The 12841-nt window shown below is 42.0% G+C and overlaps 1 protein-coding gene across 3 annotated transcripts in view; it reads right to left on the bottom strand.

The window, feature by feature from the left end:
• The window catches only part of LOC126334715 (multiple inositol polyphosphate phosphatase 1), a 289351-nt gene that overhangs the window by 84574 nt on the left and 191936 nt on the right, over window positions 1-12841 (bottom strand). For all 3 annotated transcript variants that reach the window (XM_049997226.1, XM_049997228.1, XM_049997229.1), the window contains one exon: window positions 576-707. In XM_049997226.1, coding sequence (XP_049853183.1) covers window positions 576-707 — 132 coding nt within the window. The remainder of the gene's footprint in view (window positions 1-575; window positions 708-12841) is intronic.

The following is a 12841-nucleotide window of genomic DNA, read 5'->3' as shown; positions in this document are numbered from 1 at the left end:
GTTGCTCGTCACCTCATTTTTGGCTATACGCACTGAGAGAGAAAAATATTTTTTATCAAACCAACTTTGATATGATATTTGTGAGAGCTGGTTTTCTCCATGTATGACAAGACATGATGTACTGTGTTCTTTAGGTTGACATTATTTTGACAGAGACTGTGCAAAGCCTCAGCGTTGGCCTAGTGAATGTTTCCGGGTTGAATCCCTCACTCTGCAGTGGGGCGTGTACTGTTTTGAAACTTTCTGCTACATTAAAATGTTGTGCCTAGATAGCCCTTCACGGCAATGCTCTTACCGATTGGCTAAGTTTCGGATTCAAGTCCCCGTGTGGCAAACCATTTCAACGTGTTAGGAAGCTAGGAAACAGCGCACAGTTCGCTGCAGAGCGGAAGATTCGTTCTTTTAAACCGGATAGTCTAAGTAATTCCTTGGGAATAAACCACAAAAAGAAGAATGAAAAGAAGTCTTTTGTTCTCGAAACTTTTGTGAAGAAAATGGTCAGTGGGCCCTTGCTGATTTCAGGTGCTAAAACGACTATGGCAGTAACGATAGGATAATGTTTTTGGCGTACTTACCATGATTTACTTCGTGGTTGCGAATGACCTGGTCACGAAAGCTCGCCAGGCTGTTCAGCTTGTCGTAATCGTCCGAATCTGGATAGCGGGTGCCGTGCCGTGACAGGATCCATATTTGCTGTGGCTCGCAGTCTGAAAACATTTGTTCAAACGAGCATGTTATTGTCCACACTGCCTTTCAAAAAAAGAGAGGTTGACAGGTGATCGACACGATGGAATTACGCGAACAAGGAGAGAGGTTTGGATTCAGTGTTTCATTGGCAGAATGGTCCAGAAGACGGATCTCTATCACTTCAGTTGTGCATGATCTGAAACGAAACAGACTGTGGCCTGTCTAATGAGTCGTTCTGGGATTTGCATCGCATAAAGTATTTGGTGATAACAAGAAAAACTTGAATAAGCGTGACTCGACAAGGATTTCTACGTAGCTCTTTTCACGCGGGGTGTCCCCCAAGGAAGCGTAAATGGACCACTAAGCTCGAGCACGTCAAATCGTTCAAATATTTGTGGAAAATAGAAGCGATATGAAACGGAACGGACACGTTGTCTATAATAGGGAAGGCAGTTGGGAGGTTTGTTGGGTGGTTTCTGAGAGAGTGACGTGTAATTGTAAAGCAAGTGAGACCAGTTCTAGAGTACTGTTCCAGCATTTAAATTCACGATCAAGAAGTGTTACCAGTATATAACAGCGAATTAAGAACATGTTACTAGGATCAGAACAAGTGTGTACTCAATAGCACATTTGACAGATCTGCTCGAGGAACTTAATTGGGAATATTTTCAAGATAAGCAACGTTGTTCTGTTGATAACGTGGTAGATTAACTTAGTGAACAGGTGTTGATGAAGACTGTGCGGCAGTTTTGTTGCCTTTGTAAAATATAAGCTTTCTCAGCCGGAAATATCACACTTACTTAAATATTCCGGGCTGTTATACCATTTGTGTTCAGAATTTTTCCCAATAAAAAGAGAGAGAGAGAGAGAGAGAGAGAGAGAGAAAGAGAGAATTGTGGGAGAAATTTCTCATCTCAGGATTCAGTAAAATAATGTACACTCCTGGAAATTGAAATAAGAACACCGTGAATTCATTGTCCCAGGAAGGGGAAACTTTATTGACACATTCCTGGGGTCAGATACATCACATGATCACACTGACAGAACCACAGGCACAGACACAGGCAACAGAGCATGCACAATGTCGGCACTAGTACAGTGTATATCCACCTTTCACAGCAATGCAGGCTGCTATTCTCCCAAGGAGACGATCGTAGAGATGCTGGATGTAGTCCTGTGGAACGGCTTGCCATGCCATTTCCACCTGGCGCCTCAGTTGGACCAGCGTTCGTGCTGGACGTGCAGACCGCGTGAGACGACGCTTCATCCAGTCCCAAACATGCTCAATGGGGGACAGATCCGGAGATCTTGCTGGCCAGGGTAGTTGACTTACACCTTCTAGAGCACGTTGGGTGGCACGGGATACATGCGGACGTGCATTGTCCTGTTGGAACAGCAAGTTCCCTTGCCGGTCTAGGAATGGTAGAACGATGGGTTCGATGACGGTTTGGATGTACCGTGCACTATTCAGTGTCCCCTCGACGATCACCAGAGGTGTACGGCCAGTGTAGGGGATCGCTCCCCACACCATGATGCCGGGTGTTGGCCCTGTGTGCCTCGGTCGTATGCAGTCCTGATTGTGGCGCTCACCTGCACGGCGCCAAACACGCATACGACCATCATTGGCACCAAGGCAGAAGCGACTCTCATCGCTGAAGACGACACGTCTCCATTCGTCCCTCCATTCACGCCTGTCGCGACACCACTGGAGGCGGGCTGCACGATGTTGGGGCGTGAGCGGAAGACGGCCTAACGGTGTGCGGAACCGTAGCCCATCTTCATGGAGACGGTTGCGAATGGTCCTCGCCGATACCCCAGGAGCAACAGTGTCCCTAATTTGCTGGGAAGTGGCGGTGCGGTCCCCTACGGCACTGCGTAGGATCCTACGGTCTTGGCGTGCATCCGTGCGTCGCTGCGGTCCGGTCCCAGGTCGACGGGCACGTGCACCTTCCGCCGACCACTGGCGACGACATCGATGTACTGTGGAGACCTCACGCCCCACGTGTTGAGCAATTCGGCGGTACGTCCACCCGGCCTCCCGCATGCCCACTATACGCCCTCGCTCAAAGTCCGTCAACTGCACATACGGTTCACGTCCACGCTGTCGCGGCTTGCTACCAGTGTTAAACACTGCGATGGAGCTCCGTATGCCACGACAAACTGGCTGACACTGACGGCGGCGGTGCACAAATGCTGCGCAGCTAGCGCCATTCGACGGCCAACACCGCGGTTCCTGGTGTGTCCGCTGTGCCGTGCGTGTGATCATTGCCTGTACAGCCCTCTCGCAGTGTCCGGAGCAAGTATGGTGGGTCTGACACACCGGTGTCAATGTGTTCTTTTTTCCATTTCCAGGAGTGTAGATGCAGTTATGAAGGGCGCCCAGCCTGGGTTCTCCTTTCGGCGGACAGAGTGACCTCCCGATGCCGAGCCGTATGCAAGCGGTGAAAAAGACAGGTAAGTAGGCAGAAGGTATGGACGCGAGGGAAAAACTCTGCCCTCACATTAGTAATGATGAGAATTTCAAAATAAGTCATGCACTCTTGAAAAATTCAGTAATTCAAGTTAATTGCATTTAGAATGTTATTTACCTTAACAAGCTACCTGTTTCCTCTGCTCAAGTAAGTTTAAGTGATAAGTTTGAGAGTATAAATGTTTTTTACAAATTCATGATAACGAAAAAACCTTGTCGTTATAAACATCAGAAGACTACGATATTGAACACTTCCTTATAGCTCAATAATCGTTAATAAAATCTATGATCGCGTTTATTATTTAAAGTTGCTGAGATCATGTTTCAGTTAGAGTAAATTTTCTCGATCGAATTTTCTAAAAAAATTTTTAATCACATTGCACAACAGTGTTTTGCATTGGCAGCAATTGTGCTGCAATTAAATTAAAGTCATCTTTTCCACATTGTGTGAGTTTACAGAGAGATTTAACGCAGAATACGTAAACATTTCAGTTTAAAAGTGAGGTCAGGTTTTTTAAACAAAGATTTCAGATAAATTCTGGTTTGGAAATTTAGTTGCAGTTACATTTCCTTCGGAAACGTTAACTGAAATTTCTTCCTCACAGCTGGCGACCAATCTTCGCAGTTTTAATTCCATTTTTCCGGGAAAGTTTTACGGTAATTGACCACAGATCTTGTCGAGTCTCATTAAAGCTAACTGCTGTTGCGGAAGGTGATTAGAACCAAAGAAGACAGTGATTTGTTTTGTTTGATGATTAGGGCATTGTTCTATTGTGGGTCGAACCGTCCAATCATTTCTGCTCATTGGTGATAAAGTTCGTTACAATAAATGCTTTACCTGATTGGAAAAAATCATTAAGAATATGGTCAAAGGTTCAGTAAATATTTTGTAACATAAAAGGCGGGAAAGATTTAATTTTGTCGACTGTAGAAACACGTACAGGCCCAACTAGGCAAATGCGTGACGATCTTCACAACGAAAACTGCAGTGTGCGGCCGCAGATTCTGTTAAATTCCCAAGGCAAAGAAAGATTTATCATTTCGTAAAATCCTATCAATGAACGTGGCAATAAGCGCACAGGCACGTAAGCTGATGTTTATCGTAGTGAAGCTCAAATTACAATACTACGAAAAGAAATATGCGAACTTAAACTTCAAACCCATCAGGTCGCGTGGGATTTAAGTGAAAGTTGCCACGAGCGTTCTATCACAGACTCAAACATTTCGTTCCCGTCCGTTGATGAGATCTTCAAGTCGGGGTGTTGCGTTTTTCCAAAAGGTCCCTAAATGAAGTAAAACTCCGATTTCGCGTCTTCGGCACAGAGGCACGAACGTCACAATGTCTTGGAAACTCGAGCGCACTTGGCCGTAATCAGTTGATGATGTCCACTAGTGCTTTTGACCAATCGTGGAAGACTGGTACACACCTTCTTCAGCACCAGCATCCGGATACTATTTAGTTTTACACGTGGAGGGTGACAAAAGCATCGGAGGACAGTTACCAATAACGGTCGATTGCACTGGAGTTTCCAAAACATGCGACATCACGATTCTAGACGGGAGCACGTGGGAACAGAATTTTACTTCAATCAGCAGCTAGCAAGGGTATACATCTAACCTTCGAAAAAGGTGCAGCCCGCTTGGGTATGCCCTCTGCAGACGGAGAAGAAATCTCGGTTTCATTAAAAAATTTATCCCATAATGGCAGAACATCCTATAATATTTTACAATTTCTAATATGTAATCGTATATCCCACGTAGGGATTATGAGAATGACATAAGTGAGATTGTGGTGCATATAGAGACACATATATGCAGTCATTTTTCCCTCTCCGAATGAAACAGGGCAGAAAATTTCTGAGAATAGTGTGAAACACCCTGTGCCACGCACATTGCAATGGTTTTTATATTCCCGTCTTGCCGTCGGTGGAATGGTGACCAATGCAATATTGAAAAAGTATTGTTTTTAGTCTACAATCGCAATTTAATTATCTTTGCCTACTGGCTACCGGTTTAGGTGCACAGTACCATCCACAGGCGATCCTCGATCTAAAAAGTCCATTTCGTATTTAGAACAATAACGCATGACAAACGTGAGGTATACAAGGTGATTCATCGGCCACAACCTATGGATTTTATGCAATCCGCAACGCATTCAAAATCTACGTAAGGAGTTTTTCGTATTCTCTCACTTGCTACCCACAAACTACAGTCCTACAGAAAAAAATGAAAAGGACATTTTGGTAGGAAATCTAATGTATTTAAATTCTGTACTAAGATACGTTTACGCTGGAGGACACGGTTTCGAGTTTTTCAAGGAAAATGCGTTTGACAGTGGCTTTTGTAAATTTTTCTTGAATAATTCGGTAACTATAGGCTTTAGCGAAACATATATGAGTATAAAATTTAAATAACTTAAATTTCCTACAAAAAGGTCCTGTTCATTTTGTCTGTAGGACTAATAGTTAGTGCGCAACGTGCGAAAGAATATGAAAATTCGCGCGTTCTTGCATAAGAGCTGCTAAAGACTGTATAACTGTGATAGAATGCCAGTATCGTTAATTTCATCACATTATAGAACAGTATGTCCTAGATCCGCTGTCGCAGAGAATTATAACTCTAATCAGTTACGTGTGCACGTGCACGAAGCTACACTGACATCCGACCATGTCTCTGGATACTTCACTTTTTTTATCAGGCCGTGTAATTATTAGTTCGCCGCGCCTAGCATTCATGGCAAGTCTTGTTCCGAAAGGATCTGTTTGAAAGTGACCATCCTATAGAAAGAGAAACGAAGCTACATTTGGACAGAATACCACACAGAGACACAGGTACTGATTCGGATAAAAGTTCTATGTTATGGGACAGTAAACAAGCTCAACAGTAAGAACCAGGAGTCTGGTAGATTAGAGAAAGATGTCACGAATTTGAGTCCTCTACGTACGGCGACCTTCTGAGGCAACCGTAATTTCTGATGGAAAATCGACAAAGGATAACAGGGGTAGCTGCTTTTAAAGACTCAGGTGGTGAACTAGTCCGCGTAAATGAGCACCGCACGTAATGCACACTACATATTTTATTTGCATTTGATCAGTAAGTTGTAGTTCTAGTTCTTTGCACTCCATTCTGTTTCTGGCTAGCTGGTCCACTGTCGTCCTCATTGTTTTCTGAATAAGTCCGACAATTTGCGTCTTGGTTTTTCTGGGAGTCTGTTGCCGATGTAGGAGTCCCATGTGGTAGCTCGTGCCGTCCACCTGTCGTGTCGCAGCCTCGCTACATGGCCCCATTTCCATTTCGTCTTCGTAGCCTATTGTGCTATGTCTGTTCTTTCTGACATTTGTGTATCGAGGTGTTCGATATTCTGTCTTTCAGAGAGATGCCAAGGATCTTCCTCTGCATTTTCCATTGGCATACCTGTAGAGTATTTCCCTCTTTGCATTTGAAAGCCCACGTCTGACATCCATATAATAACACTCGAAAAACGCTTTGGAGTGCCTCCATTTTGAGCCTCTTATGAACTTTAAAGCCCAGAAAGCTTTCCAAGCTACGGAAACTCTTCGTTTTATTTCTTTCTTCATTTTGTTGTTAAAGGAAATTATTTGGCCTAGGTATACGTACTGTGATGCATACATTAGTTCCGTTCCTTCAAGATATATTGGGGTTTCTAATCCATTTGCCACTACATCAGAAGACTACGATATTGAACACTTCCTTATAGCTCAATAATCGTTAATAAAATCTATGATCGCGTTTATTATTTAAAGTTGCTGAGATCATGTTTCAGTTAGAGTAAATTTTCTCGATCGAATTTTCTAAAAAAAATTTTAATCACATTGCACAACAGTGTTTTGCATTGGCAGCAATTGTGCTGCAATTAAATTAAAGTCATCTTTTCCACATTGTGTGAGTTTACAGAGAGATTTAACGCAGAATACGTAAACATTTCAGTTTAAAAGTGAGGTCAGGTTTTTTAAACAAAGATTTCAGATAAATTCTGGTTTGGAAATTTAGTTGCAGTTACATTTCCTTCGGAAACGTTAACTGAAATTTCTTCCTCACAGCTGGCGACCAATCTTCGCAGTTTTAATTCCATTTTTCCGGGAAAGTTTTACGGTAATTGACCACAGATCTTGTCGAGTCTCATTAAAGCTAACTGCTGTTGCGGAAGGTGATTAGAACCAAAGAAGACAGTGATTTGTTTTGTTTGATGATTAGGGCATTGTTCTATTGTGGGTCGAACCGTCCAATCATTTCTGCTCATTGGTGATAAAGTTCGTTACAATAAATGCTTTACCTGATTGGAAAAAATCATTAAGAATATGGTCAAAGGTTCAGTAAATATTTTGTAACATAAAAGGCGGGAAAGATTTAATTTTGTCGACTGTAGAAACACGTACAGGCCCAACTAGGCAAATGCGTGACGATCTTCACAACGAAAACTGCAGTGTGCGGCCGCAGATTCTGTTAAATTCCCAAGGCAAAGAAAGATTTATCATTTCGTAAAATCCTATCAATGAACGTGGCAATAAGCGCACAGGCACGTAAGCTGATGTTTATCGTAGTGAAGCTCAAATTACAATACTACGAAAAGAAATATGCGAACTTAAACTTCAAACCCATCAGGTCGCGTGGGATTTAAGTGAAAGTTGCCACGAGCGTTCTATCACAGACTCAAACATTTCGTTCCCGTCCGTTGATGAGATCTTCAAGTCGGGGTGTTGCGTTTTTCCAAAAGGTCCCTAAATGAAGTAAAACTCCGATTTCGCGTCTTCGGCACAGAGGCACGAACGTCACAATGTCTTGGAAACTCGAGCGCACTTGGCCGTAATCAGTTGATGATGTCCACTAGTGCTTTTGACCAATCGTGGAAGACTGGTACACACCTTCTTCAGCACCAGCATCCGGATACTATTTAGTTTTACACGTGGAGGGTGACAAAAGCATCGGAGGACAGTTACCAATAACGGTCGATTGCACTGGAGTTTCCAAAACATGCGACATCACGATTCTAGACGGGAGCACGTGGGAACAGAATTTTACTTCAATCAGCAGCTAGCAAGGGTATACATCTAACCTTCGAAAAAGGTGCAGCCCGCTTGGGTATGCCCTCTGCAGACGGAGAAGAAATCTCGGTTTCATTAAAAAATTTATCCCATAATGGCAGAACATCCTATAATATTTTACAATTTCTAATATGTAATCGTATATCCCACGTAGGGATTATGAGAATGACATAAGTGAGATTGTGGTGCATATAGAGACACATATATGCAGTCATTTTTCCCTCTCCGAATGAAACAGGGCAGAAAATTTCTGAGAATAGTGTGAAACACCCTGTGCCACGCACATTGCAATGGTTTTTATATTCCCGTCTTGCCGTCGGTGGAATGGTGACCAATGCAATATTGAAAAAGTATTGTTTTTAGTCTACAATCGCAATTTAATTATCTTTGCCTACTGGCTACCGGTTTAGGTGCACAGTACCATCCACAGGCGATCCTCGATCTAAAAAGTCCATTTCGTATTTAGAACAATAACGCATGACAAACGTGAGGTATACAAGGTGATTCATCGGCCACAACCTATGGATTTTATGCAATCCGCAACGCATTCAAAATCTACGTAAGGAGTTTTTCGTATTCTCTCACTTGCTACCCACAAACTACAGTCCTACAGAAAAAAATGAAAAGGACATTTTGGTAGGAAATCTAATGTATTTAAATTCTGTACTAAGATACGTTTACGCTGGAGGACACGGTTTCGAGTTTTTCAAGGAAAATGCGTTTGACAGTGGCTTTTGTAAATTTTTCTTGAATAATTCGGTAACTATAGGCTTTAGCGAAACATATATGAGTATAAAATTTAAATAACTTAAATTTCCTACAAAAAGGTCCTGTTCATTTTGTCTGTAGGACTAATAGTTAGTGCGCAACGTGCGAAAGAATATGAAAATTCGCGCGTTCTTGCATAAGAGCTGCTAAAGACTGTATAACTGTGATAGAATGCCAGTATCGTTAATTTCATCACATTATAGAACAGTATGTCCTAGATCCGCTGTCGCAGAGAATTATAACTCTAATCAGTTACGTGTGCACGTGCACGAAGCTACACTGACATCCGACCATGTCTCTGGATACTTCACTTTTTTTATCAGGCCGTGTAATTATTAGTTCGCCGCGCCTAGCATTCATGGCAAGTCTTGTTCCGAAAGGATCTGTTTGAAAGTGACCATCCTATAGAAAGAGAAACGAAGCTACATTTGGACAGAATACCACACAGAGACACAGGTACTGATTCGGATAAAAGTTCTATGTTATGGGACAGTAAACAAGCTCAACAGTAAGAACCAGGAGTCTGGTAGATTAGAGAAAGATGTCACGAATTTGAGTCCTCTACGTACGGCGACCTTCTGAGGCAACCGTAATTTCTGATGGAAAATCGACAAAGGATAACAGGGGTAGCTGCTTTTAAAGACTCAGGTGGTGAACTAGTCCGCGTAAATGAGCACCGCACGTAATGCACACTACATATTTTATTTGCATTTGATCAGTAAGTTGTAGTTCTAGTTCTTTGCACTCCATTCTGTTTCTGGCTAGCTGGTCCACTGTCGTCCTCATTGTTTTCTGAATAAGTCCGACAATTTGCGTCTTGGTTTTTCTGGGAGTCTGTTGCCGATGTAGGAGTCCCATGTGGTAGCTCGTGCCGTCCACCTGTCGTGTCGCAGCCTCGCTACATGGCCCCATTTCCATTTCGTCTTCGTAGCCTATTGTGCTATGTCTGTTCTTTCTGACATTTGTGTATCGAGGTGTTCGATATTCTGTCTTTCAGAGAGATGCCAAGGATCTTCCTCTGCATTTTCCATTGGCATACCTGTAGAGTATTTCCCTCTTTGCATTTGAAAGCCCACGTCTGACATCCATATAATAACACTCGAAAAACGCTTTGGAGTGCCTCCATTTTGAGCCTCTTATGAACTTTAAAGCCCAGAAAGCTTTCCAAGCTACGGAAACTCTTCGTTTTATTTCTTTCTTCATTTTGTTGTTAAAGGAAATTATTTGGCCTAGGTATACGTACTGTGATGCATACATTAGTTCCGTTCCTTCAAGATATATTGGGGTTTCTAATCCATTTGCCACTACATCAGAAGACTACGATATTGAACACTTCCTTATAGCTCAATAATCGTTAATAAAATCTATGATCGCGTTTATTATTTAAAGTTGCTGAGATCATGTTTCAGTTAGAGTAAATTTTCTCGATCGAATTTTCTAAAAAAAATTTTAATCACATTGCACAACAGTGTTTTGCATTGGCAGCAATTGTGCTGCAATTAAATTAAAGTCATCTTTTCCACATTGTGTGAGTTTACAGAGAGATTTAACGCAGAATACGTAAACATTTCAGTTTAAAAGTGAGGTCAGGTTTTTTAAACAAAGATTTCAGATAAATTCTGGTTTGGAAATTTAGTTGCAGTTACATTTCCTTCGGAAACGTTAACTGAAATTTCTTCCTCACAGCTGGCGACCAATCTTCGCAGTTTTAATTCCATTTTTCCGGGAAAGTTTTACGGTAATTGACCACAGATCTTGTCGAGTCTCATTAAAGCTAACTGCTGTTGCGGAAGGTGATTAGAACCAAAGAAGACAGTGATTTGTTTTGTTTGATGATTAGGGCATTGTTCTATTGTGGGTCGAACCGTCCAATCATTTCTGCTCATTGGTGATAAAGTTCGTTACAATAAATGCTTTACCTGATTGGAAAAAATCATTAAGAATATGGTCAAAGGTTCAGTAAATATTTTGTAACATAAAAGGCGGGAAAGATTTAATTTTGTCGACTGTAGAAACACGTACAGGCCCAACTAGGCAAATGCGTGACGATCTTCACAACGAAAACTGCAGTGTGCGGCCGCAGATTCTGTTAAATTCCCAAGGCAAAGAAAGATTTATCATTTCGTAAAATCCTATCAATGAACGTGGCAATAAGCGCACAGGCACGTAAGCTGATGTTTATCGTAGTGAAGCTCAAATTACAATACTACGAAAAGAAATATGCGAACTTAAACTTCAAACCCATCAGGTCGCGTGGGATTTAAGTGAAAGTTGCCACGAGCGTTCTATCACAGACTCAAACATTTCGTTCCCGTCCGTTGATGAGATCTTCAAGTCGGGGTGTTGCGTTTTTCCAAAAGGTCCCTAAATGAAGTAAAACTCCGATTTCGCGTCTTCGGCACAGAGGCACGAACGTCACAATGTCTTGGAAACTCGAGCGCACTTGGCCGTAATCAGTTGATGATGTCCACTAGTGCTTTTGACCAATCGTGGAAGACTGGTACACACCTTCTTCAGCACCAGCATCCGGATACTATTTAGTTTTACACGTGGAGGGTGACAAAAGCATCGGAGGACAGTTACCAATAACGGTCGATTGCACTGGAGTTTCCAAAACATGCGACATCACGATTCTAGACGGGAGCACGTGGGAACAGAATTTTACTTCAATCAGCAGCTAGCAAGGGTATACATCTAACCTTCGAAAAAGGTGCAGCCCGCTTGGGTATGCCCTCTGCAGACGGAGAAGAAATCTCGGTTTCATTAAAAAATTTATCCCATAATGGCAGAACATCCTATAATATTTTACAATTTCTAATATGTAATCGTATATCCCACGTAGGGATTATGAGAATGACATAAGTGAGATTGTGGTGCATATAGAGACACATATATGCAGTCATTTTTCCCTCTCCGAATGAAACAGGGCAGAAAATTTCTGAGAATAGTGTGAAACACCCTGTGCCACGCACATTGCAATGGTTTTTATATTCCCGTCTTGCCGTCGGTGGAATGGTGACCAATGCAATATTGAAAAAGTATTGTTTTTAGTCTACAATCGCAATTTAATTATCTTTGCCTACTGGCTACCGGTTTAGGTGCACAGTACCATCCACAGGCGATCCTCGATCTAAAAAGTCCATTTCGTATTTAGAACAATAACGCATGACAAACGTGAGGTATACAAGGTGATTCATCGGCCACAACCTATGGATTTTATGCAATCCGCAACGCATTCAAAATCTACGTAAGGAGTTTTTCGTATTCTCTCACTTGCTACCCACAAACTACAGTCCTACAGAAAAAAATGAAAAGGACATTTTGGTAGGAAATCTAATGTATTTAAATTCTGTACTAAGATACGTTTACGCTGGAGGACACGGTTTCGAGTTTTTCAAGGAAAATGCGTTTGACAGTGGCTTTTGTAAATTTTTCTTGAATAATTCGGTAACTATAGGCTTTAGCGAAACATATATGAGTATAAAATTTAAATAACTTAAATTTCCTACAAAAAGGTCCTGTTCATTTTGTCTGTAGGACTAATAGTTAGTGCGCAACGTGCGAAAGAATATGAAAATTCGCGCGTTCTTGCATAAGAGCTGCTAAAGACTGTATAACTGTGATAGAATGCCAGTATCGTTAATTTCATCACATTATAGAACAGTATGTCCTAGATCCGCTGTCGCAGAGAATTATAACTCTAATCAGTTACGTGTGCACGTGCACGAAGCTACACTGACATCCGACCATGTCTCTGGATACTTCACTTTTTTTATCAGGCCGTGTAATTATTAGTTCGCCGCGCCTAGCATTCATGGCAAGTCTTGTTCCGAAAGGATCTGTTTGAAAGTGA

Source organism: Schistocerca gregaria, chromosome 2 (assembly GCF_023897955.1).
Source record: "Schistocerca gregaria isolate iqSchGreg1 chromosome 2, iqSchGreg1.2, whole genome shotgun sequence".
Taxonomy (NCBI): domain Eukaryota; kingdom Metazoa; phylum Arthropoda; class Insecta; order Orthoptera; family Acrididae; genus Schistocerca; species Schistocerca gregaria.
This window is presented reverse-complemented; position numbering and strand designations above follow the sequence as displayed.